This window comes from Stegostoma tigrinum, chromosome 8 (genome assembly GCF_030684315.1).
Source record: "Stegostoma tigrinum isolate sSteTig4 chromosome 8, sSteTig4.hap1, whole genome shotgun sequence".
Lineage (NCBI taxonomy): Eukaryota > Metazoa > Chordata > Chondrichthyes > Orectolobiformes > Stegostomatidae > Stegostoma > Stegostoma tigrinum.
In genome coordinates this window covers 34,812,835-34,840,004 of record NC_081361.1, presented here as the reverse complement: position 1 = coordinate 34,840,004, position 27,170 = coordinate 34,812,835, and the positions used below count along the sequence as shown (strand labels likewise).

Genomic DNA, 27,170 nt, shown 5'->3' with positions numbered 1-27,170 from the left:
GCCAAGCAGCATCTCAGGAACACAAAAGCTAACGTTTCAGGCCTAGACCCTTCATCAGAGAGGGGGATGGGGAGAGGGTTCTGAAATAAATAGAAGGAGAAGCGGACCAAAGATGGAGAGAAAAGAAGATGGGTGGAGAGGTAGGGAGGGGATAGGTCAGTCCAGGGAGGACGGACAGGTCAAGGAGGCAGGATGAGGTTAGTAGGTAGGAAATGGAGGTGCGGCTTGAGGTGGGAGGAGGGGATAGGTGAGAGGAAGGACAGGTTAGGGAGGCGGGGACAATCTGGGCTGGTTTTGGGATGCAGTGGGGCAAGGGGAGATTTTGAAGCTTGTGAAGCACATCAGTTTTTGTGGTCCTGAGATGCTCCTTGGCCTGCTGTGTTCATCCAGCTTCACATTTTGTTATCAGAGATAATGGGAACTGCAGATGCTGGAGAATTCCAAGATAACAAAGTGTGAAGCTGGATGAACACAGCAGGCCAAGCAGCATCTCAGGAGCACAAAAGCTGACGTTTCGGGCCTAGACCCTTCATCTTTTGATGAAGGGTCTAGGCCCGAAACGTCAGCTTTTGTGCTCCTGAGATGCTGCTTGGCCTGCTGTGTTCATCCAGCTTCACACTTTGTTATCTCACATTTTGTTATCTTGGATTCTCCAGCATCTGCAGTTCCCATTATCTCTGATCACAATGTTAGGAACAGAACTGTTCTCTGGTAGGCAGCAGAGTTTTGCACTGAACTCCAGCTTTTAAAGGACGCTAGGAACTAGGCAAAATAGGAATGCAACAGAATAATCCAATCTAAAGGTAACAAAAGCATAAAGATTTATTTCTGTGCGAACTGAGATGAGGCATACATAACGAATGTCAGTTGTTACACAGGAAACACAGAAATTAGATGATGGGGAGACCACTGCCCCATCAAGCATGCTGTGCCATTCAATATGATCACGGTTGATCCTCTCTCAAGGTCATATTCTCACTTTCCACACTTTTTGAAGCCTTCAAAATCTAAACATTTATTTTTCTTGAATATATCTTGGTTTCCACAGCCTGCTGTGGGACAGAATTCCACAGGTTCATGAGATTGAGTGAAGACATTTTTCCTCACCTCAGTCCTAAATGGTCCACCCTTTATTTTGAGACTATGTCCCTCATTCCAGACCCTCCCCACATCTAAACGAGGAGGAATACGTCCGTTTTTGTGATGGACAGGGAAGGAGTGGGAAATTAAGTCAGGAGAAGTATACATATTTTTAGAAGTTTAAGAGGTGACAAGGTCATACAGGAGAGTAACAAAGAGGAGAATTTGCCAAAGATGCAAATAAGTCTTGGCTGAACCTAAGACAGCAGCTCGAGAGAAGGCAGGCCAGTGGCAAAGTATTAATGCTTTAGCAAAAGTAGCAATAATGAATGAACAGGTCTATTGTTCTTTAAACAAAATCTGTTATCATGTAAAATTGAATGTTAGTTTGCAAATGCCTGTATTGCACTGCTACCAAAGACAATTTCAGTCCATAAAGGTCAAATGAGAAGTCAGTTACAATTTTTATCTCCTTTGAAGACTAATTACATACTGCATCATTATTAATAGTCAAGGACAAATACTTACTGAAATTTGTGCCCCTCTAACTGAATAAGTAGCCTCAATACTTAATTGCATTTTTTTTTAAAAGCACATCCACAAACATTTGACTGCACAGGTATAAGAATGCAAGAAACAGGGACTAGGACACTGGGGCCTCCCAGACCTGCCCACCATTCAACAAGATCACAGCCAGTTTGCTCCAGCCTCAACTCTTCTTTCATGCCAGCTCTTCATAGCCCTCAACTCCTAGATATTTCAAAATCAAAGTAAGTATTTTATGATCTCACCTCCACAACTTTCTGGAGTGGTGTATTCAGGCATTTACTACTTTCTGAGAGAAGAAATTCCTTTGTGCCTCAGTTTTAAGAGCATCCCCCTTCTCTTTAACTCTGACTCTTAATTTGTGAATCCCCCCACCGTCTACACTATCGAGCCTCCTCAGAATCTTTTATACGTTTCACGAAGTACACCCCTTGTTCTTTCCATTATCTGTTTACTGTCATAGATTAGTCAACTGCTTCACCCCAGGAATCAAACTAGTGAATCTCTCATGAACTAACTCCAATGCCAGCACATCCCTTCTTAAATGCCTAGTATGTGTGTTTCATGCACAAGAACACACAGATCTCTATGCTGCACTTTTTGGAGTCTCTCAATATTTAAGTAGTGGTCTGCCTTTTGATTCTTCTCCCCAAAGTGCATGGCATCATACATTCCAACATTAAACTTCACCTACCAAGGTTTTGCCCACTCACTGGACCTATCAATATCTTTTGCAGATTCCATGAGCCCTCATCTCAACCTGCCCTCACACCTATTGCTGTGTTTATCGGCAAATCTGAATACATCAGACTTTGCCCCTTCCTCCAAGTCATTAACATCGAAGGCAAATAACCATGCCACTTGGCACGCATTACTTTTCAAACTGAAAAAGACCCATTAATCCGGACTCTTTGTCTTCCTTACAGTAACCAATTCTCAATCCATGCAAATACATTATGCCAATCCTATCAGCTCCTAACACATGCAATAACCATTTGTGTGACACCCCATCAAATGCCTTCTAGAATTCCAAATAGACATCTACTGGTTGCCCTTTACCATCTCTGCTTTTTATATTCTCAAAGAACTCTAATAAATTTGACAAGCATGATTTCTCCTCCATAAAACTATGACTGTTTGATTGTGTCAAGCTTGCTCTTTCTTCCTTAATAATGGATTCCAGAATTTTCACAACAGCAAACATTAGGCCAACATGTCTGTAATTGTGTGTTCTGCTTTCTTTCCCTCCTTTTCGAATATCCTCCAAGAGTCACATTCATTTCAGCTACTCTTTCTTTTTAAATACCAATAGAGCTCTTGCTGTTTTGTTTTTAATACTTCCTTCCAATTTGCTTTTAGAATCAATTTTCCACCTTTTTATTGGCTTTTTAGTCATCTAAAAGCTAAAAAGCTCCACTATCCTGTGGCCTTTCACTTGCCTTTTGCCAATTTATATATCTTAAGATTTTCATTGAACGCTCTCCTTGACCACCTTTGGTAACTATAGATGGTTCATCATTATCATCATGTCCCTTTTTTTGATCAGAAAAAATGTTTGCCAAGACTTTGTAAAATATCTGCTTAAAAGTCTGTCACTGCTCATCTACTTAACCATCCCTAAAATCTATTTAAACAGCCTATTCATCCAGTTTCTTTTGATAATTCTGCAATTGCCCAAATTAAAGTTGAGGATACTGGTTCAAGATCCAAGATGCTTGCCAAAATAAATCTGAAGTTATATTATAGTATATCACTACCTCCGAGAACATTCTTAATCATCAAAATTTCTCCTTAATCCTATCACATTACTCAATCTAAAATAGCTTGTTCCCGATAAATTCTACAAGGTACTATAAGAAACAATCCCCGATGTATTCTATGAAGTTGTCTTCCTTTTCCAGTCAATAATCAGATTAAAATCACCCATGGCAATTATTGCTCCCTGTTTACATGCCCCATTGCTTCCCAATTTATACTTTGTCCTACATTGAGACGAAAAGGGCAGGTAGATAATCCCACCTGTGACTTTTTTTCCCCTTGCTGTTCCTATTTCTACCCAAATGGATTCCACGTCGCAATCTGTTGCATATCATTATTTGTTACCACACTGATACCTTCCTTTCTTAACTGTCTACCCCAATTCCTTTCCTTTTTTAACCGGTCTTCCAGAACATCAGTTAGCTTTGACTTTTCACTCCGCACTGCTGGTCACCCTGAAACCACATCTTCGTAATAAGTATAAAGTCATACTTATTTATATCTTGTTACAATGCATTCAGAAAAAGAGCCATAAGCTTTGGTTTTTTAACCATTGTTACTTCGACTAATTTGCATTACACTTTTCTGCTTATATTTTCTGTCCTTTCCAGTCACACTATCATTCATCTCTTCACGAGCTTGCTCCTCTGGTCTTGACTATTTCAACTTCCTTTCAACTGAATCCTGCTCCCCTCCACAACTAATTAATTTAAATCCCTATCTACAACCCTAGTCGTATGATCTGCAGGACACTGGTCCCAGCATGGCTGATATGAAAACATCCCACAAGAACAGTTCTCTCTTTCTCTAGTGCTGATGCCAGTATTCCATGAATCGGAACCTATTTCTTTCACACCAATCTTTCAGCCATGCATTTATCTCTCCAACTTAATTTATCATGAGTCAGTTTTCACATAGCTTAGATAATCCTGTGATTACCTCCTTTGTGGTTCTGTTTTTTTTATTCATAGCCCTGTTGTCCTTGTAATCCCTCAGCAGAACCTCTTTCCTAGTCCTATCTACGTCATTGATACCTACGTGAACCAGGGCAATTGAATTCTTCCTCTTCCACTCCAATTTCTTTCCAGCTCACAAACAATGTCCTGAGTCTTGGAAACGGCTCAACAACATATCCTTTGGGGCCCTTTGACTTTGCTCTTCAGAACTGTAATATTCCCCCATCTATGCTGTCTTCCATTGATACAATATTTCTTTTGCTTACCCCTACTTGAATGACACTCTGAACCACAGTGCTGTGGTCAGTTCACGTTTCCTCCCTGCACTGAGTGCCCTCATCCACACCAGGAGCAAGAACACAACAACTATTGGACAATGGCACTCAGAGTTACCTCCAAAACTAAATTCTGGATCTCAATACCTGCCTCACTTAGAGTTATATCCTCCTGTCCTAACCACACAGCACATTTGATATGATTAATTCAAAGGGAATATCTGACTCCTGAAACAATGTCCAGCTGATTTGCTCCCTGCTTGATGTGTCACAGTGTCTACAGTTCAGACTCCAGTTCATCAATTCTGAGCCTAAAATCCTCAGGCAGCCAACCTTTGCAAGTATGATCACTGTGTATCACAAGTGTCCACTAACTCAAACATTCTACAGCCATAATACATCATCCAGTGTTCTCTATTCCATTTTAATTAAATAATTTGGATACTGAATATGTTAAGAGTGAATTTTCCAACTGTGCTTTTCAAGCAAGCTGCTCAAAAGCAGAAAATATTTTTATGCCAAAAATTTACATCGTACTGTCATTTTAACAAAGCTTTGACATGATTTTCTAAGTTTAAAATATAAATGATATCTCACTGAATGCAATTTTTCAAACTTTCCATTTGAATAGCCTGCAGACCTTCAAAGAACATGAATGCTTACACCATGAGAAACCTTGCTTTGAATCAAAATCTCTTGGCAAAGTCATTTTTTCATCCTTGAAAAAAGACTGCCTTTAAATAGGTATTTTCAAATTTGCATGATAAGGATCGAAATCGTAGAATGCAATATGGCATTCAATCATAATGATATACACATATTTAGTTCTGCTTTCATTTCTCAAAAATCTTACTAAACAGCTTTAAAAGCATTATGCAAAACTTACATTGCCATAATACAAACAAGTGGCCAGTTCCAAATAGAGCAGAATGCTTGAAAATTAGGATTAATCCAACATGGCATCTGGATCCCTGATAATTGCCATCCCTTCCACACTTCACATTTCAAGAATCTCAGGAGTAAAAGTCCATAAAGACACTAAGGACTGTCAGTACTTCAGCATTTGCTTAAATTCACATTTCCAGAAATGCCATTATTTTGTTTTTATAGATTACAAGTTTAACATAATCTCCTGGTGTTTGACGTTTTACTTAAAAACCCCAAGATCCCATGTGTTATATTGACCAGCTTTGTACTTTCAAAAATCGGTGGATGTGTTACCAAGCATTTCTCTGTTCTGAGGAAGGATCACTGGGCCCGAAACATTACCTCTGTTTCTTCCTTCACAGATGCTGCCAGATCTGCTGGGCTTCTCCAACAACTTTGTGTTTGTTCCTAATTTACAACATTCACAGTTCTTTGTTTTTATTTCTTGGTTCTTGCAGCTTTCTATTAAAATTGGATCATTTGCTACCTTTTACCTCTCCTCATTCTTCCTACCATGTCAATCACAGTCAAACGATTTCACCAACTGAAAGCTTCGTAAATCATTTTATGCATAAAGTCTTTCTGATCATTTTGTGCATGTTGATGCTAATTTCTACATAATTCTATAACTAATTTATATAGCACTTGAACTTACTCTTCATTTATTACTTCATCCACACCATCTTACACTATCACCTAACTGATAACATGTCACTGAAAATTCCTCCCCCTATAACTCAGAAAAGGTGTTAAACATAATAAGTGTAGAAAGTGCATACCATATTGAAAGACACTGCAATCAAACAATTACTCCTGAAAATAGGAGAGAATAAACTTTCCTAAATAGGCAGAATTAATCTGCTATAATGAATAGTGTTTCTACGTAATTATTCTACACTGGGGATAATCACTTACATGTCTAAATTCTGAAGCCTGGTGCTAAAATATTGATGCAGGATTTCTTCTGCAGCAATTATTGAACATGCTAGTTTACACATCTTTCAGCAACAAATAATTCCACTAGGCAAACAGGAACTCCCATTGGGACAAGGAAAAACCAGGTATAGCATCACAAAACGTGAAAGTGATTTTATCTTATTTATTAGAAGGCATTAAAACAAAATAATCTTCTGTGGAGTCAACCTGCTTGCCTTTAATCTTGTCACAAGTTTTTGACAGATTCATTAAGCTTTTTTGTACATTTCATTAAGTACTGACGTATCAAAAAAACTAACATTGATTCATCCTTCAACCTACACATCAAATAATATTAAGCATGCAAATTAACTTGTATTTGATATATCACGCAGCATTTAAGATTTCTGTAGCTTTTCCACAATGAGAGGCAAGTAAATTACTGGCCTAAGCATAAGTAAACGATTGAACACCCAGACACTTGGGCTGCAAATTGATATTTTAAAATGATCTAAATTTTGATTTTTACTTCTCAGATTTAGATTTTATACAGCCACATAAATGGTATTTCTTTGGCAGTCACCAGGTGATGGTAATCTAGGGAGTTTATGTATTTAATAACATTGCTTATTTACCTTCCTTCTTCGCAAATCTTTCCTGATCATATCTGTTGTATGCTGCTGGAATAGGTTGTTTATTTCGCAATGCTGGATCCTGCAACACACAAAATTACACTTACTATCAAGCAACCATGAGAAAATTATGCCTTTGAAATAAAATACAAATTTGCAGGGAGAAAAATTGAAAGGGGAATACATTTAACAACTTGGAGTTGAGCAAAGACTCACTCAATAAATGTACGACCACGGGGACTGTATTACTTGGGTATTAAGCTCAAATTGCAGTTCTTTACTTAAACTTAATAATTATCTTCCACGATGAACAATAGATCAGAGAGCTACAGTACAGTTAAGATTTTCTCGCATGCACAAATCATTACCTGTATCGTTAGCAAGTTTTCTACATGAAATAAATAATTTAATTAATTCAGTTCCCACGCTTATTCGCCAAAACTACTTATCTTTTACTTTCTGTCAAACTCTGTTTTAACATTTCAAATGTTAAATGCGAAACATGTGGCAAAAGCTCTTGTTACCATAACTGCTGAGACGCAGATCACTTACACAGGACCAACAGCTGCAGAATTAATACAGGTCTCCTTTCAAAATCTTACTACACAGCACACTATTCAATCTGCCCATTCCTGAGCTAACTGCTTGGAAGAGCCATCCAGTTTGGATTCAGGGCTAAACAATTTGATTTGGCCCCTCTTTCAAATATCACTATAATGATCTGTCATATTTTTAAAACAGCAAAAGATAACTTGTGTTTGTTCTTACCGGTTGTATTACATTTTGTGGGGGTCTCTGTTCTGGTGCTCGTCCTTCTTCCCGAGCTTTTACTGATTGTAAAATTGCAAATATGTTCTTGGAAAAATTCTGAGAGACAGAAGCAATACAATCAGTAGTGCAACACTCAAGTATACATGGAATACAATGGTACAGCATGCAATTTAGTACAAAACTGGAATCTGCGACCTTGATAAAAAAAGTTATGGTTATGCACAATTGAGAATTAAACTGAACTTCATTACCTTTCAGAATGTTGTATATTACCAGCTTAAATGCAGAAGAATGCTAGAATTTAGGCAACACTTCTTTGAACAGACCTTTAGCTTAAAGCAATTAATCAGAAACACAAAGCTGGCATATATATAGCTGCTGGATAAAGAAATACGTTAATAAGTGCATAAAATTGCTCAGCAATTAAGGACATTCATAATCATGTCGGTGCGTCTGTATGATGAGGTAGTGCTAATCATAGTGAGTGCAAGGAGATTAGTAGTACTAAGGGAAATCTATGCATCTATTTCTGAGAGGGTAACCTCAGAAGAAAACCAGACTCAAATGAAATGAGTTCAATACAACAGTCTGAAAACAACTAAATAGTTGAACACCAAGGTGAAGTCTGGGGAAAACAGAACAGTAATCTATACGCAAGTAGTTCAGAGATTTTCAAGGTCACAAAAAAAACCACCTGGTCACACCTTTAAACACAACAGTCAATTAACTAGCTTTCGTCAATTTTACTCATGTTAAACACAAGAATTATGTTGCTTTTAGAAACTAGACAGACATAGAAACTGACATTATATATTTACAAGAATACCTCAGTGACATGAGAAAATGTCTAATGATCAATATCTATTGTACAACTAACTATTTACAATCAAATTAAGACATTATAATTTATATTGCTTTTATGTATGATAAGCAGTGGAATTTGTTTAATATTTTGTTTCAGAGCAGAGAAATTGCTGATGTTAATTTTATGTTGGATCTCAATGGCTCACAACCATTTACTTTTTTTTAATCTTAACAATGTGTGGTAGAACTAAAATCAGTTTGACTGGGAAAGTGTATAATTGAAGTCTTCTCACATAGCCCACAATTATCCTTGCTCAACTGTCAAACGCTAATTTAAGACAAATTTATTACCTTTGAAATAAATTGAAAATACTATGATTCATGATTCCAACTGGTAGGCTCAATTTATAATTGCATCTCAACCTAAGTTATCAATGACGCCACAAAGATGATCCTCATCTGCTCATATTAAAAAGTGATCCAAGATAATGGCAATAGAAATCACAATATCCATGAAAAATATTAGCCATCCAATAATCAAACTCAGCTTGAGCACAACTTTCAGAAAAAATAGAGACTCAGAGCCAATAATGTATTTTTAAGCAGTTAACAAAGAAATGAGAGGACTCAAATTAATTGGAATGTTAAAAAGTCCTTAAACAGGGACAACTGGAAGACTTTTTTTTTTGAATTCTGAGCATGAGGATGAATACATTCCGGATCAGCAACAGTAAAAATACAAATATGATTCTAAATGAATTAACAAAATAAAGAACAATCACTATAAGTCCTGTAGGGAAAAATGAGAGACTCATGAGCATAAGTACATGAACATGCGTGGGCACATTAAAAGGATGACATTGTCTGGGTTGCAGAGCTTTAGTTATAAAGACAGATTGGACAGATTGGAGCAGAGGATGCTGGGAGGACAATATGACCACAGGAGCACTGAGCGAAAGATCAATATTTAAACAATAAATCCAGTTAAATCAAAATTTCTCAGTATTTTAACAGGGCAGGAATAGAAAAGACTAAAAAATGCCAACAGAGCTGGAACTTATGATAAATTAATATACTTGACGATCACTGGTACAATGTGAGCATTTCTCATGTTTGTGTTCTGTCCAATATAAAAGATAATTTTTGTGACTAAGTTTATGATTCAAGTTACCCCTCATGTTTCTAACCTCAGAATGCTTGGAAACAAATGCAACCTGTCCAACCTATCTGGTCCTAATAAGTTGCGAAGAGGACATAAGGCGGCTCCAAAAAGATATAAATAGGTTAAGTGGATGGGGAAAGATGTGGCAAATGAATAATAACATGGCAAAATGTGAAACTGTCAAAGAAAAAATATCTAAATGGTGAGAGATTGCAGAGTTCAAAGATGCAGGGGGTCTTTAATCATATAAATTACAGAAACCCTACAGAGTGGCAGCAGGCCATTTGGCGAATCCGGTCCACAACCCTGCAAAGAGCATCCTACCCAGACCGAATCCCTACCCTATCCCTGTAACCCTATGGGCAATTTAGCATGGCCAATCCACCTAAGCTGCGCATCTTTGGACTGTAGGATGAAACAAGAGCACATGCAAACTCCACACTGACAGTTGACTGAGAGCAGAATCGAACCGGAGTCTAACTAATGAGCCATCACGCCGATCCATCTGGGTGTCCTCCCACATAAATCTCAAAACGATTAATACGCAGGTAAGCAAGTAATTACAAAAGCTAATAAAATGTTATCATTTATTGTAAGTGAGTCTGAATACTGAAGTAAGAGTCCTAACCATAAAAATGATCTCCAGCTTCCAGATGCCTGAAACTTCAACAAACCATCATGTTGTCATGCCAACAATTCTGTCTCAGACCTGCGGCGGAGCTCAACACAAGCTGGATGAACAATGCCACAGCTTCCAGCTAAGTTACTGCTATCAGCACTAGGCATTAAGTTTAACAATTTAGGTCTTGTTCTGTATGAGCTGCTCCCAGAACAGCCAACCCATTTTCAAGTATCCATGCTTCCTGTTAGCACCCATTCAGCAGTTACTTCTCTCCTGCTTACCATCACCAACCGCCCTCATCATCAACATAAATGCCACAGTTTCCCAGTTGCTTGCAGTTCTGATGAAGAATTACCTGACTCCAAATATTTAACTCTGCTCTTCTCTCTGCAGATTCTGCCAGATCTACCCAGTTACTCCGGCTTTAGTTATTTTTCTTTCTGATCATCTGTATCTGCAGTTCTTTCTATTATTTCATTAAAGTAAGGAGTTCATGCACCAGTCAATCAAGATACCGCTGTGACAGCACATGGATTTGTGTGTACTGTACTGTTCACCTCATTTAAAGACGTAGATACATTGCAAGAAGTTTGGACAAGATTTTCCAGACTAATACTTGGATTGTCTTATGGAGAAAGATTGGACTGGCTAGGTTGTATCTGCTGGACTTTAGATGGGTGAGGGGTGATTAAAACATAAAAGATCCTGAGGGCTCTTGACAGGGTGAATGTGGACTTGGACTACTGTTTAAACAAATGGGGACACCCCTTAAACAATTAATGAGGCAAAATTATCCTCTCTGAGGGCTACGAGTCTTTGGAATGCTCTTCCTGAAAAGTGCTCTCTTTTCTTCCTTAAGTGCTTTTCCAGCTTCACATTAAAAGCATTTATTCTAAATTACAACAACTATCACAGAATCTTAGAATTCCTACAGTGCAGAAAGAGACCATTTGGCCCATTGAGTCTGCACCAACTCTCCCAAGAGCATCCCACCCAGAATTACCCCATCTACCACATCTTGTCCATGTAGCCGACACATCGCCAGATGTTAATTTAGCAATTTGGGAAATTTAGCATGACCAATCAACCTAATCTGCACTTCTTTGGACTGTGGGAGGAAACCGAGCACCCAGTGGAAACCCACACAGACAAGATGAGAACATACAGATAGTCACCCAAAACTGGGATCGAACCGGTTGACGGGCGCTATGAGCCAACAGTGCTAACTACTGAGCCACTATTAGTGTCCTGAATTTTTTATGCCATTTGTTACAGACTCTCATATTTATCACTCTACTTTTCAATACCCCACTGGTGCGATTTTATAGCTACCATTACAGAGGCTAGCTTTCAAATCATGAATTATTAATAGAATTTAAATGCTACCAGCTTCCACGATAGAACTTGGACCAATGTCCCAAAAGATTACCCTGGGCATCTGGATGACAAGTTCTGTGCCTTTACTACTATATTACCACCTGCATCCTGTATATGTTCAAACTCCCTCGTTATCATAAAAAATTCTCAACATGTCTCCCATAAACCTTGTTTCTTTTTCAAACTAAAATAAAATGCTCCAGCCTATTCATCCTTTCCTATTAGATTCAAGCATTGGAAGGTTTTACCATCCTTTTAAACCTTTGCACATTGTATCCAATGCGTCTACAAATAATTTGGACACAAGAAACTCTCACTGAATTTCAAAAGCAAATGGAACAAGAGTCAATTCAAGTTTAACCTAACTTTTCTGATTTCTATTTTGCTCTAAATTTCCATGCTTGGTTTGTATTTGAGTTGTAAAAGGGCCACTTCAGGTTGCACCCGGAATGTCAGTTTGACTTTTCCTTTTCTATTTCAGATCTCCAGCATTCACAATTCTGTTCTTTATTTTACATCTGCAATTTCTGTATGTATTCCAATGCTGTAGTTACTCAGTTGCAGTAGGTCAAGAAAAAGTCAACTGACCAAAATGTTTCATAATTACGAACCACATCCTGAATCTGACTCAATGCTGCCAATTCTCTGGTATTTCCAAATGCCGACATTCCCAAGGCAGCTGGAACCCCAGACACTGGTCTAAATATTCTGAAGAGGGGCAATCGCAGTCAGGTTGCTGCTCTACTCCTACTTCTTTCTATTAAGTGCTCTTCGTTTCAAGTCAGAGATTCTGATCATAACTCTGGCACAACTGTAGAGCATACCTGAAGTCTAACAAGTCCATCACAGTGTGAGATAATCAGGGGAAGGCAAGCCTTTTTCATGACAAAAGTTGGTGTATTCTGTGATTTAGATGTCAAGCAACATCGCCAGAGACTTTGGCAGCTCCTGTGAAAAGGCAAGTATGTAAGGTATGAGAAATGTTGAGGCACCAACTACATACATGCAGGCCAGCCCAGATGAGGACAGCAGATTTCCTTGCCTGAAGGCCATTAGTGAGACCCGCCAAGTGCTAGAACCCCAGATAATCACAACATATATTAAAATGTTTTAGAAGAAGAAATTAAATGTGATATCTTCAAGTTTGCAGATGACAAAGCTGGTTTGGAAGGTGAACCATGAATAGGATGCAGAGACGTTTCAGTTTGATTCAGAAAAGTTGAGTGAGTGGGCAAATGCATAAATAAAGGATAAATATACTGGGATTTATCGTAAAGTTATCCATTTAGTTAATGAAAACAAGGCAGATTATTAGCTGCATAACAATGAATTGGGCAAGGGAGAGGTGCAATGAGACCTGGGCATCTTTGTACACTAGCTACTGAAAGTATGATACAGGTACAGCCAGTAGTGAAGAAGGCAGGTATAATGTTGACCTTCATAGCAAAAGAATTTGAGTGCAGGAGCAGAAATATCTTGCTGCAATTGTTACAGGGCCTTAGGGAGACCACACTCTGTAGTATTGTGTACTCTTTTGGTCTCCTTATTGGAGGACGGATGTTCAGACTTAGGAGGGTTCGGAAAAGATTTAGGATTGTTTCTGGGACTAGAGGGTTTCAGTCATAAGCAGAGGCTGGATCAGCTGGGACATTTTTCATTGGAGCAGAGGAGGTTGAGGGATGATATTATAGGGGACTCTAAAATTGTGAGGGGCACACATAGGGTTAATAGCAAAGGTCTTTACACTAGTTAAGGGAGTTCAAAACTAGTGGGCATTTTGTAAGGCGAAAGGAGCAAGATTTAAAAGGGACCTAAGGGGCAACATTTTCACATAATGTGTGGCTCGCATGTGGATTGAACTGTCCAATGAGCTGGTAGATGCAGGTACAGTTACAACATTTAAAAGGCATTTGGACAGGTACATGAACAGGAAAGGTTTAGAGGGTGTCAGGTCAGGGTCTAGTGGAGATATGGGATATAAGGAGTCTGGGGGAGATGCCGTTGGAGACTCAGAGTCCTACAGTGTGGAAACAGGCCATTCGGCCCAACAAGTCCACACCGCCCTTCAAAGTGCATCCTACTCAGACCCATTCCCCCACATTTCCCATGTCTAACCTACCTAACCTAAACATCCCTGGACACTATGGGTAATTTAGCTTGGTAAATCCATATACCCTGCACATCTTTGGACTGTGGGAGGAATCTGGAGCACCCAGAGGAAACCCACACAGACAGCTGCCTGACGGCGGTATAGAACCGGAGTCCGTGGTTCTGAAAGGCAGCAGTGCAAACCACTGAATCACCAGGTGGGTTCAGTTGAGGAATCAGTTTAATACTTACCCAGAATTAGGTTAGGTTTCTCACTGTCAACTGTCCTGGGTAACTATTCATATAATTGCAATACAACCCAATGAATGAGTTGAGGAGGAGTTAATTTGACAGATTACTGATAAAACAGAGGAGTGAGGAGATAGGCTGGCTCTAAACAGGCCAAATAGCTTCCATGATTCAATTAAAAAGGACTTGATGAAAAAAAGTGTCACAGGCAAGGAAAATTGAATAACTGAGGTTCATAAGTTTATTATGTTTGCTGCTGGAAAAGATTAGTATCAGACCCTAACGAAGGCAAAGTAATTTGTTCAATTCCCACTATGAGTCTCACAGGAAACAATACCAAGAATATTACAATATTTGCAAAAGAGACACAACTGAGCAATTACTATGCTCGCTTTAACCACACCATAGTTGTACCGCTACGGTATTTCCAGGTTATCATTTGCTATGTAATACAAATAATGCATTTTCAAAATACAAATAATCAAATGACAGCACACTATTCCGTCTCCACTTCATTACCCTGCATTTTGACACCAACCTCGCCAAAATCATAGTAAATGTTTTGATAAAATAGTAAAGCTAAACTTGAATTCCAAACAGAACAAAAAAGGGAAAACATTTACACTAAACTTATTTTTATATTACAGTAATTTCAGTGGTGGTATTCTATTTAACAGCTTGGTAAGGCCAGTAGAATCAGCCAGAAAATATGAGCAGGGCAAGAGGATAAATGCATGCATTTCTAACAGAATGAAGAGGAAAAATAAGCAAAGCTTCGTCTCTCCTGCCAAAACTCTGTTCCTTCATTGTCCTTCATAACCCTATCAAAACATTTAGGCATTGCATTACTTCTTAAAGTACTTCCAAATTTGTTGAAACATACAAACTTGGTGATTAATCATTGATAGATGCAAAGAATAGACCCGAACCATAGGTGATTTAGTGACAGGGAAAAAGCAGCTCAGTTGGGTATAAGTACACTTCTGGATATATAAAAATATACATAAAAAGAACTCTAAGCAGCCAGTACAGGAAAACTGAAAACCTCATTACAGCAGACATTGCAGCAGGTGCATTCTTGTACAGTAAATTCAGTGCATGCAGCACACTGAAAAATTCACTTAACACATTAACTCCAATGCCTGTAGATGGCACTATAAAGATCTTGTAGCTCTATTTTTAGAATAAGGAAATTTATTCCTTTGATTACGCAAAATGACTTGAATTCCTTTGAAATTTAATGGTGAGGGCAAAAGGAATCATTTCACTCAAATCACACAAATCTTTGTTCGACCAAAAATACATCAGATTTTGAATCTTATGAATACAGCACATGAGTAGAAAAGTTCAGAGTGCTTTCTTTACTCCGACAACTTGGCATTTCTAAATTCCCACCCGTTTAACCTGATAATTCAGCCCCGTGCATTGATCAGTGTAAAATTTCATGCACCTTTGTTCCACTTACCCTTCCGTTCAACTAATTTTGCTTATCCTAAGGTATCTTTTCAGATTCAACCTTTTCTCCCAGTCTAGTGTTTTCAGCAAATGTGACTAAATTGTACAGGCCCCGCTGAAACCTACCTCTAAAAATAAAGAAATTAATTGTAACATTCCAGAAATCTCAGTTATTTATACTGGGTGTCTAACAGCGGTACTGCACCTAAATCTTTCAATATAATCTAGTTTATTGCATAATTCAAATAAATTCAGGAACTTCACGTGGAGTTATGCAAGTGAGTAGGAGATGGTGTTATGAACGTATGTTAAAGCAGTATAATGAAAAAGTGCACGTTGTCACGGTTCAACGTAAAATTCATCCATACTTACGCAAAACTTTAGCAGGAAATTCAAAGCTGATACACTTTTGTAACAAAATTCATTAGAACACACCACCAACTGGGCAAAAAAGGTCACCGTTTCTTATCAATTCTAGAAATTTGTCAAGTGAATTTTAATAAGCTCAAATCTTCCAGTCAGTCATTTTTTCTGGGTCTTAAACTGCTTCCTTCTGATTCTAGCTGATGCAGAAATGGGCCATCACAAACTTTCAAGGGCAAGCCCTGTTAAGTGCAGGAGAATCAATAGGTGGCGACACACCTTTTTCCTGTTTTTAAATGGTACATGCTTTCATATTCAGGTGGAATTTCAAAGATGTCAAGCCTTGTAATAATTAAGTATAATCAAGCCTGGACAGGGTGGTTGTGACAGGAGTCCCAAATACACAGACTTATGCTTAGATTTCACTGCTCTGGACGCTGGAGGATTTGGGTCATGGACTTAATTTTAGTAGATAACATAAAAAAAACCTCAGTTTAGTGAAGACTGCATCTTTTTATCTCGATTTTTTAAAAAACAAAGCTCTCTCAACTCCAATCCTGCTTCAAGCCATCAGCAGCAAATAAAGCCATGAGTAAGCTGGGAAAATCAATACCATCAGACTAAAATGGGCCAACAGCTGTGACCCTACCCACTTTTTCAATTTATTTCCATAACAATGAAGATCTTTTACTCTTGTAAATTGACTTGATAAAATCAGTAGCAGATAGTCGTAAACAGGCATTTCCCTGGAATACTTCCAGTTTTTACAAGGATATCTCTACTATGTATTGTGAAATTTCTGCGAGGAAACCAAAACAATTAAGTTTTTCAGCTATTTGAGCTGTTTACATTATTCAAAAATATTACAAAATTTGCTGCAATGATAGTGCAATTCAAGGACCAAAGATATCTCATATTCAAACTCAAACTTCGAATGAAAACTTCTGTAATTTAATTACCATCTGTTGCTCCATCTACATTCAGTTCATTTGACAGGGGTTTTCAGCTACATGACAAATTTTGTTTTCAACTTAATCAAATGTTTAGTAAATGCTGTTGAAAACTAAAGCTACAGAAGCCAGTGCCCATTAAATGGAATAATCACCTCAATGCATTCTTAAAACTGACCTCCTGCACCTTAATCTCCAGCAACTAGTTGCAGTAGTGTCTGAGAACACTCAACAACATTCTGTAAAATTCTTAAGCATTTTCTTCATTGCAGGGACTAAAAGTCTATAAATCCCAGATTCACATTACTTTCTGCAGATCGGAACAGTATTTGCTATCCCTCAGGCTTCATGTATAGCTAGTGCGCACTTCCTCAAAAATAAAGTCTTCTTTCACAAGTGCCCCCAAATTTTTTTTGCCCATCACAGGGTGAACCCCATGCAGGCTAAGTGACACAAACATTTAATTTTTGACTTTACATGATCAATATCCATTAGGAATTCTTGCAATTGAAATCTGATTTATTAAATCCGTTTTTCACAACAGTCATCTGGAAATGTTCTGCAATATTTCAATTAAGCAGCATCTTAAAATAATACACTGTTGCTGCAAAAAACAAGAAACTTTTGTATTACACTCATCTGAAAAGAACTTCAACCCAAATGCATCTAAGCCTGACAAAGAACTGGGAGGACCCTGGCTTTAAGCCAAATCCAATTAATTGTGATTTCACAGCAGCATTACTGAAACATGTTTTAGGTTCCAAACGTATTAACTAAATTTAGATTCCTTTTCCTGTTGTGACATTTGAACTCATGTCCCGAGCACCTGGGCCTTTGAAGTATATTTCTCTACATTAACACCATGCCTTCCTCACGATGAGTGAGTTGCTTCAACCAAAGTTGTGCAAGTTTGCCACAACTATTTACAAGCTATACTATAAAGTTGGATGAAGAGACTGACTGTATTGTAGTTGAAGCTATTGATGATTCAAAGTAAGTGAGGGAAGCTTGTTGTAAGCAAATACAAAATACAGTGTGTAGAAGAGTAAGGATGTACTCATCAAATGAGAAAAAATTGGCAGTTGAAATATAATGTTGGAAAAGATGAGGTTGTTCACTTTGGCAAGATATGGAATATTATCTAAATGGAGAGAGATACTGAATCATGCTGTAATAATATTGTAATAACAACTGTAGATAAATTACAAAAAACATTTCTTACTCATGTACCTGTCCAATTGTCCTTTAAACATTGTAACTGAACCTGCATCCACCAATTCTAACTGTTCATTCCACACATGAAACATTCTGTGTTTAAAAAACTGCCAGTCATGTCTTTTTTGAAATCTCTCCTCTCAACTTAAAATATGCCCTCAGGGAAAAGGCACCGCTATTCACCTTATCTATACCTTTCATGGTTTTATAATTCTTTAGAAGGTCACTTTTTAACCTTCCATGCTCCAGAGAAGAAAGTCCCAGTCTATCCAGCCTCTCCTAACAACTCAAACCCTCCATTCCAGGTAACATCCTGATAAGCCTCTTCTGAACCTTCTCCAGTTTAATAATATCCTTCCTCTAAGAGGGTGACGAGAACTAGACACATTACTCCAGAAGAGGCTTCACCAACATCTTGTACAACTGCAACATGATGTTCCAACTCCTGTATTCCAACGTCTAAACATTGTCATGCTCTGGCATCACTGCACTTTGGGGTAGTGAAATTCACAGATTCATAACCCTCGTGGTTGTTTTATATCTGTTACCCTTTGTCTTAAAACTATGACCTCTTGTTCTAGGTTGCCTCACATAAGGAAATTACTTCTCTACATATAGTTTGCCAATTAGGAAGGCAAATGGATTTTTTTTCCAGACTTACCTAGAGTATCACCATAGAGTTTTGATCACCTTACTTACACATGGGGTGTACTTGCAATGAAAGCAGTTCAGAGATGGCTCACTAGTTGATCCTTGGAATGCAGGAGTTGTCTAATGAGGAAAGATTGAGCAATCTGGACGTACACTCATTGCAGTTTAAAAGAGTGAGAAGTAAAATGGCACAGAGATGTCGAGAAGAATTTCAGAGATTTGGCACCAAGGTGACTGAATTAAAAGCCATCAGTAGTGGTGTAATTAAAATTAGGTGCCTACTAGAGGCCAGAATTAAAGTGGTGCAGATGTTGGAGCGTTATCTATCAGTAGGAGATTAAACAGACAGGAAGGGGCAAGGCTAGAGAAGAATTTGAAAACTGGGAGGAGAATTTTAAAATCAAGACGCTGCTTGGCTGGGAGCTATTTTAAGTCAGCAATCACAGGGGTGGTAGGGGAATGTGACTTGCTTCAAGTTAAGACACGAGTAGCAAAATTATAAATGACCTCAAATTTAGGGAAGGTAGAACATGGGAGAGTAGCCAGATATGCATTGGAACAGTACTAACATTAGCAAATGGGTTGTGAATGGGGTAAAGTCTGAAATAACTCTAGAGAGACTGGCATCCTGTCACCGAGTCACCTTTTATTTACACATGGAGAGTCCTTGCCACTGATCCAGCTTCATTATAGCCAGCTCGTAAGGTGAACAGAACCTCTGACGCTCCTTTTTACGTCTGTCAGCGGGGGCTTCGTGATTGGACCAGGTTAGCAGCTCCAATCAGGGAACTCATTCTATTGTGTCCACCTGGCTGACCTAGTTACAATCGCTACAGTCATGGAGCCAAAAAATATGCAGGCTCAGTAATGCCATGAATAAAAGAAGTGCAATTCGCTTTGGGGTCAAACGTGACACCAAAACTGCAAACAGATCAACTTAAGCTTAGACTGTTGTCAGGGAGGGGGATGGAATCAGTATTCAGGAAATGGAGTTTGAAATAAAACAATGGCTCTGTCTTCCCAATATTCAATTGCAAGAAATCTCTGCTCATCCAGTATTGGATGTTGGATCAGCAGTCTGATAATTGAGCAACAATTGAGAAAAGGTGGTGATGAGGTAGACCTGGGTGCCACTGTGCCTTTGGGCGATGTCACCCAGGGGCAGTATGTAGATGAAAAATAGGAGGAGTCTAAGGATTGTTCTTTTGTGTACTCAGCGGTAACAGTGTGGGAGCAGGAGGAGAAGCAGCTGCAAGTGCTCACAGTTGGTAGAAAGGATTGAAACCAGAGTTAGAAGACTAACAACAAATGGATGATATCAGAGGGGTACTGGAAGTGAAGTGAAGTGAAGTGAATAAACTAAGCAATAAGGTAGCTTCATTCAGATGAACTCACCTTTCCAGTGCTTTGGAGAATGGTAGTTCTTGTTCGCCATACTCTCTCCCTGCTGACAATATCTCTGGTTACGTCTACTTCAGAATCTACAAAACTTCTTTGCTTTAAAGCTGCAATGTCATCATCCAGATCTGTCTTGATAGTGGAACGTTTCTTTGCCATAATTTTGGCTTTAATAGCAGCAATCTTTTCCACAGACATCGCCTCTGATAATGACCTGTAATCCCAAAATATTAAAGCTAAAAACTGTTTCCATGTAAAATATACTGCCTACAAGTTAATAATCCAAACTGACTGAAAATTGAGCTGTCACATTTCCTGAGAAGAAATTTACTGCTAGAATTCCTTCAAAAAATTACAACAATGTGAAAATATATCTAAGAGACAGGTGCATATGGTCATATTTAGAATGGGCACAAGTAAACTGAATTCTATGTTTTTTTTAAAAACGTAAAAGAATAAGTGCACTTCAATTTATGTAGCACTTGCCAAAACACACTTCACTGTCAACGTATTACACTTTGAGATGTTGTCACTGCTGCTCTATAGACAGAGTGTTTAGGAAAGCACAGAGTAGATTTTAGTTGGTTCAGGAGTGCATCTTCACCAAAATATTATGGAGATAAAGAATACCCGAAACTGAATGTTTAAGGAATAACCCCTGAAATTTAAACAAGAGGAAGAAGAATGATCAACACATACTACAGTCTTTTTAAAGTTTTCAGACTCTCACTTATTTTGAAACCAAGTGCTAGTACACGAATGAAGCTATTCAATTTTTAAATGCAATAGTGGTGTAACCTGGAAAAAAAAATTGCTAATAGTGTCCAACCAACTTGCCCATCTCTCCTTTAACAATTTTCATTCCTTCAACACAATCAAATTCTTCATTAATATTCTAAAAACAGAAGGTACTAGAGAAACTCAGCATCTGAGAGAAAAACAAGCGCTTACATTGAGTCCAATATTTCTTATTCTCCTCTTTAATGTTTTCACTTCTTCACAACTACGACTATCAACTCAACCATCATAATCCAGTCCAACCTGAGAATGACATCCATATCAAGTAGAAAATTCAATCCTCAATCTGTTCACTTTTTAAGTTAATCGCAAATCGACAATGTCTTGTAAATGAGACAAAGCTAGAAAAGGTGTGTAGATTAATAACATTTTTGAAACAAAAGCTAAGCAGGGATGGGAGAAAAATGCAAAAGAAAGTACACAGGTATACAAGACAGTTGTAGGCCATGTGCAGAACAGAAGAATGCAATACCCAAGATGGAGAAAGATAATAAGGTGAAAATGGAACAAAACTGAAGGATCAGAATTTGTGTAGCTCTAAGCCAAATCTGCCACAAGGTGGCAGAGAAAGCACACTTTTCAGTAATTCTAGATAGTAGAGTAAAATCAACATTAATTTAGAGTTAGTGATAATGGGAACTGCAGATGCTGGAGAATCCAAGATAATAAAATGTGAGGCTGGATGAACACAGCAGGCCCAGCAGCATCTCAGGAGCACAAAAGCTGAAGGGTCTAGGCGCGAAACGTCAGCTTTTGTGCTCCTGAGATGCTGCTGGGCCTGCTGTGTTCATCCAGCCTCACATTTTATTATCTTAATTTAGAGTTAACAAAGTGTAGAGTTGGACGGACACAGCAGGCCAAGCAGCATCAGAGGAGTAGGAAGGCCAACGTTTTGAGCCTAGACCCTTCCTTCCTGCTCCTCTGATGCTGCTTGGCCTGCTGTGTTCATCCAGCTATACACTTTATTAGTTTAGAGCAATGGTTTTCAATTGATATGACATGAGAACTAAACTACTGGGGCATGAAATTTTGCACAAAGACAATGAAAATCAAAGTAAAACAAAAACATTATTTCATCCTAAACAATATTCTATCTACCCAAAATTGTATCAAACCCCATAAAACATCAAATGAAAAGTGAGGGATCAGCCTTTCATTCCAAAACTTGAGCATTCTAAGCGCAGGTGGCCAAGGACAAATGTGTTCTTATATTCTAGTAAAAGCTAAGAACTAGTGGTCACAGAAACTAAGCAAAGGCATTTACGTGCCTTATTCACCCCCAAGATCAAAAGGCTCTGCACAGACCAGCAGGCCCAGGTTTCCTACTAATCTGGTAAATTTACTCTACTTTGTGTTTTGATCTGATCCATTGAGTTCCAATCTGGTATCAGCACAACCATTTAATAAAAGTCATATTTTAAAATATTACAAATATGAAGTGTCAACTGTGAAATTCAGACCCCTGAGCAGAATGCAGAGCATGGAACAGACTAAGGACCGTGAGTAATCAAGTAGACAAATAGTCAAGTTGAGCTGAGTGGATATGGATAATGTCCCTATGTTCACTATTGCCAGTACTTTTGCCAGTGAATATGAAACATTAATGCATTTGATCTTTCTTTAGCTTGTTGTATGCACTGTGTCATAAACCTCTCTAGTAAGGCCATAACCAGAGTTCATGCAAGTAATTGTGACATTTGTGAGTGATCAATTCAGCTAAAAAATGTGGATATGCTGTGGAATTGTTTGCTTCATTGAACTATGCTATGTTGCTGGAAATTTGGGAACCTTGCTCCCATGCACAATGATTTTGACTACTTTCAGCACAAATTTGAGACCCCAAACTGTATGGAGCTAAAGTGCCTTTGGGGTGCAGGCTTCATCCTTCCATAGCTAGCTCTGGTTCATGAGGGGTATTAGCAAGGAAATGAATATTGTCAACTTTATTGACAAGACGTGACACAGTAAGTTGTGGTTGCATGCCTGAGCGGTTTTTTTTAAAATCAAACAACATCAAGTAAATCAGATTTTCCCATCACAATTGGAGAAAGGTTGTAGTTAGAGTCAGTAATTTTATACATCAGGACATTAAATAAAAACAGTATATTCTAATGTAAAATACTTTATGTTCGTAAGCGCCTACATTAATAAATGAAATAACTTCCAAAATAGAATGAATTTAAAACCATGAAAGAGAAACACTACCACTTCTGCTTACCATCAGTTTAGTGCTACTCCCAATGGCACTCTTGATTCATCCACTCCCTGATCCTTTAGCTTATCACTTGTCCCATTTCCCCTTCCTTTCCAGTCACTGCCAAACGAGCTTACCAACTCTCCCTCTCACCAGTTTAATCTCATAAACCCTCATCGTGAGGAAGAGCTCATAAATTGAGCACAGTCAGGGAAGCAGCATCAAGCTGAAGAGGTAAGCTGCAAACTGGAGAGGGAGCAAGTGGAAGCTTCAAATTCAGGAAAGTTTGACAAGAGAGAACTGACCAGAGAGTGTCAGGGAGTGGGCAAAGCCACTCTAAAATAATAGTGATATCACACAGTCCTAGGTAAGCCCAGTGCAAAAGAAAAGTTCTAACAAATCACCCAACCCTAAAATAAATATTAATTAAGCATCCTATTAACTGAGTGATGTTAAAGCAGAACCACTTCATCAAAGCCAATTTAAAATGGGGACTTAATATATTTATGCTATTTTTGTACAATGGCATGTTTTCGTGGATATTTTGCATAACATTAAAAGCCAATTATAGTGTGGAACTGAAGTTGTATAGTTTAGATTGGAGGTGAAGCAGTTGAGCTTTTATGATAATCCAACAGCTAGACCTGATATTTTTCTTTCCCTGCTGCCAACGCACATATTACCAGTTTTATTGAATTTGATGTCACAATTTGGCATGATGGGTTTTGGACTCAAGTGAACAGAGTTTTAAAAGTGTCAACATTATCATGCAATTTTAGGAAGTATTCAAACATTTTAGCTACTTGCACTGGCTCGTGTATAAGAGTTCCTGGCAAGAAAGTAGTGGTGTTTAACAATGCATTTGTATTGGATTTAATAGCTTTGCACATACAGATTAGCTTGTACGTTAGTTCATATGGGCCTTAGCCTTATGATTTATAATAGTTAACTTGTAAAGTCTTGATTTTGAGGCCATGTGACCTGATGCACGTTGGACTTTGAACCTACAGAATACTGATGAATTCCCAACTATATTAAGATGAAACAAATTGTACACTACAAGCTTTAACCACCAGCAATATGATAATCTGATTCTGTGATGTGGATGAATGAATAAATATTGGCAAGGATGCACTGGATAATTCCAATGCTTTCTTTGGATTACTGCCATGAGAGTGTTTCTACATCCAGCCGAGGACATAGACAGGGCTTAGTTTAATTTCTTGTTTGAATAGCTGAATAATGCATCTCTCCCTCCATACTGTTGCATAAGCATCAGTCCAGACTTCTGAAATCAAATTCTGGAATGTGATTTGAACCCATAACTTTATAAGGCAGAAGCAACAGTACCAAGAATTAGATGACTTGGATAAACTGTGAAGCAAATAGTTCGGAGTAATTTGTGCAAGAAATGAGAGACTAGATCTGATGTGTAAAATTATCCACTTTGGCAGGAAAAAAATGGAGAAGGAAAATACTTTTAAAAGAGGTGGGAAGTCAGTGAGGCATGTAAATCAGAGAAATTTAAATGTTCTTGCACATGAACCGCAGAGTGTTAACATGGAGGTTTAGTGAGCCTCAAGGAAAAGTATATGATCTTCTAATCTTAGATTAGGGTACAAGAGCATGCAAGTCTTGATATAATTGCATAGGTATCATATATAGTTTCTGCTGCCTTATGCAAGGAAAAATATACATGACTTAGCATGGTGTACAACCAATGTTCACTAGATTCCTGGGGTGATAGGCTTGTTCAAAAAGAAACTATTAGTAGTTCAAACTGATGCTCTTAAGATTTATGAGAATCAGAATTCATTCCATTGAAAACGTATTAAATTTTTTGGAGGCTTAACAGGATGAATGCTAAAACACTGGTTTCTGAGACTGGAGAGCGTAGAACTAACAGCTGTAGCCTTAGAATACGTGGCCAGGAATTTAGAACTGAGATAGGAATTTCTCCGATTTTAGGACTATGAAAGTGTGAAATTCTCTATCCCTGAGAAACTAATGTATTTTTGCAAGGTCTTATGTTCATTCCGATTTCTGCTCAGTTGAATATATGCACAAGTGAAACTGACACTTTTTGGGTAACCAAGTGATATGGTGATAAAACAGGAGTAGATTCAAAAGATCAGTCATGATCCTATGGGCTGACAGAGCTGGTTGTGAAAGTCAAAGTGCTGATAATGGATATTGATCACCAACCTACTCAATCTTTGTCAACAAGGAAATCAAGGAAGGTTGTGGTAGATTCAGAGATGGCTGTGTGAAAATAAGGGAGAAAAGACAGAAATTGAAAAAAAATTTGAATAATATTTTCCAGTTCTGAGCAAGAACAGGAAGTGACATCAGTACATTCATCACCGTTCTTATGAAAGAGGTGATAGAAAGGATTTGAACAGGCCTGAAGCAAGAACCACTCCACACAGCCCACAAAAGGTGGTATATTGAGCACACCAACTTGTGTTCCCAAAGCAACACCTTTTTTTGGAGGAAGCAACTGGAGTCAAAGGGGAAGTTAATTATTGCAAAAACAATTTTGTCACCTGATTTCTCCAATTCAGATCTACATTTTGTTTATTCCCCACCTCCTTTACTTTTCCTGCCACTGCCCTTGCTTATAAACGATTATATTTCAAGTTTTCTCCAGTTCTGATGAATGGTTATCATGCCAAAAGGTGAATTCCATTTATTGCTCCATAGATTGTGGCTGAACTTCAAAGCATTTCCAACGTTTGCTGTTTTTAATTTTTGATTTCTGGCTGCTTAAATATGTAACTTTCTAAATCTGAACCTCTAAAGGCTCTCACCTATCTAAAACAGAGGTCCATCTCCTTGCCTGTTTGCATTCCTAAGTTGCATGATCAGCATCCTTTATGGCATTGTACTCCTGCAACAGACATCACTTATTCTTAATGAGTCTTGCATTCGTGGGCATGAATGTTTTTCACCTCCTTTCTTTACAACGAAATGTGCCTATCTCCAGTGCCTGGCTCCCATATGAGCTATGATGTCAACTAACTTCTAATGTCAATCAAACTGAATGTTTATTTTCTTCTTTCCTCTTCACGTCTGTCTAACTAAAATATAATTTTAAAAAGTCTCAACAACAATTTAAAGCAGAACACATACCCATGTGCTTTCTCCCAACTGTATGGCTTCATGTAAAAGCAGAAGGGCTAAATGTTCAAAATCAAGACAAAAAAACTTTTCTTTGATTTGAAAACTACTTTATCAAATGGGCATAATTTAGTGTGCATTCACTCATTTGTTGGAGAATTCTCACCATACAGCAAGATTCAGAATTTACCTAATTTGCTCTGTCTGTACAATGCCCTCTTTGTGGCCTTCCAAACGAGCTGCCAAACGCTCTTTATCAAGTCGTACACGTTCTTCATCCTAATTATAAGAAACCACCTTGTCAATTTTTATCAAATCAGCATTGGTAATTAATTATATCTTTTAAAACAAAGCATCAATTACAAAATACAATCTGCGAAATTACCAAAGGTTCTGAAACATTTTAGGTCATTTCATATTATTTGTAAAAACACAAAAATTGACTCAACATAACATTTTCCTATATTTGTCGAGCAATTGTAAAATTAATTTACGTAGATTTATACATTTAATTTACAAATCTTTCAGATCTTAGCATCATTACAACTTTTATACCTTTGTGCAAAGTAACTATACCACATGGTATTGCAACTGTGAATTCAGATAAGACATATCAATCATACTGAATGGCAGAACTGGTCAAGTGCTCTACTAATTGATATGTTATGATCTCATTTACACAGGAAGTACTATCCATTCTCAAATTTTTCTTCCATCCATACAGTGTGCATTCTGACTTGTATGTTTCAATCAGTCACAGATTGTCCAAACCAATTACCTCTATCCTGGGTTTCTTTAACTCTGATGATATTTCTTCAGCTGCTCTTTTTACTGTTGGATTACAAGAAAAACACAAGAATACTC

At 38.0% G+C, this 27,170-nt stretch overlaps 1 protein-coding gene across 1 annotated transcript in view; it reads right to left on the bottom strand.

The window, feature by feature from the left end:
- Positions 1-27,170, bottom strand: part of cdc73 (cell division cycle 73, Paf1/RNA polymerase II complex component, homolog (S. cerevisiae)) — a 308,312-nt gene that overhangs the window by 247,429 nt on the left and 33,713 nt on the right. The window contains exons 5-9 of the mRNA XM_048538849.2: positions 27,085-27,137; positions 26,497-26,585; positions 20,192-20,408; positions 7,858-7,956; positions 7,093-7,171 (exon numbers count right to left, since the gene is read on the bottom strand). Of these exons, the coding sequence (XP_048394806.1) occupies positions 7,093-7,171; positions 7,858-7,956; positions 20,192-20,408; positions 26,497-26,585; positions 27,085-27,137 (537 nt within the window). The remainder of the gene's footprint in view (positions 1-7,092; positions 7,172-7,857; positions 7,957-20,191; positions 20,409-26,496; positions 26,586-27,084; positions 27,138-27,170) is intronic.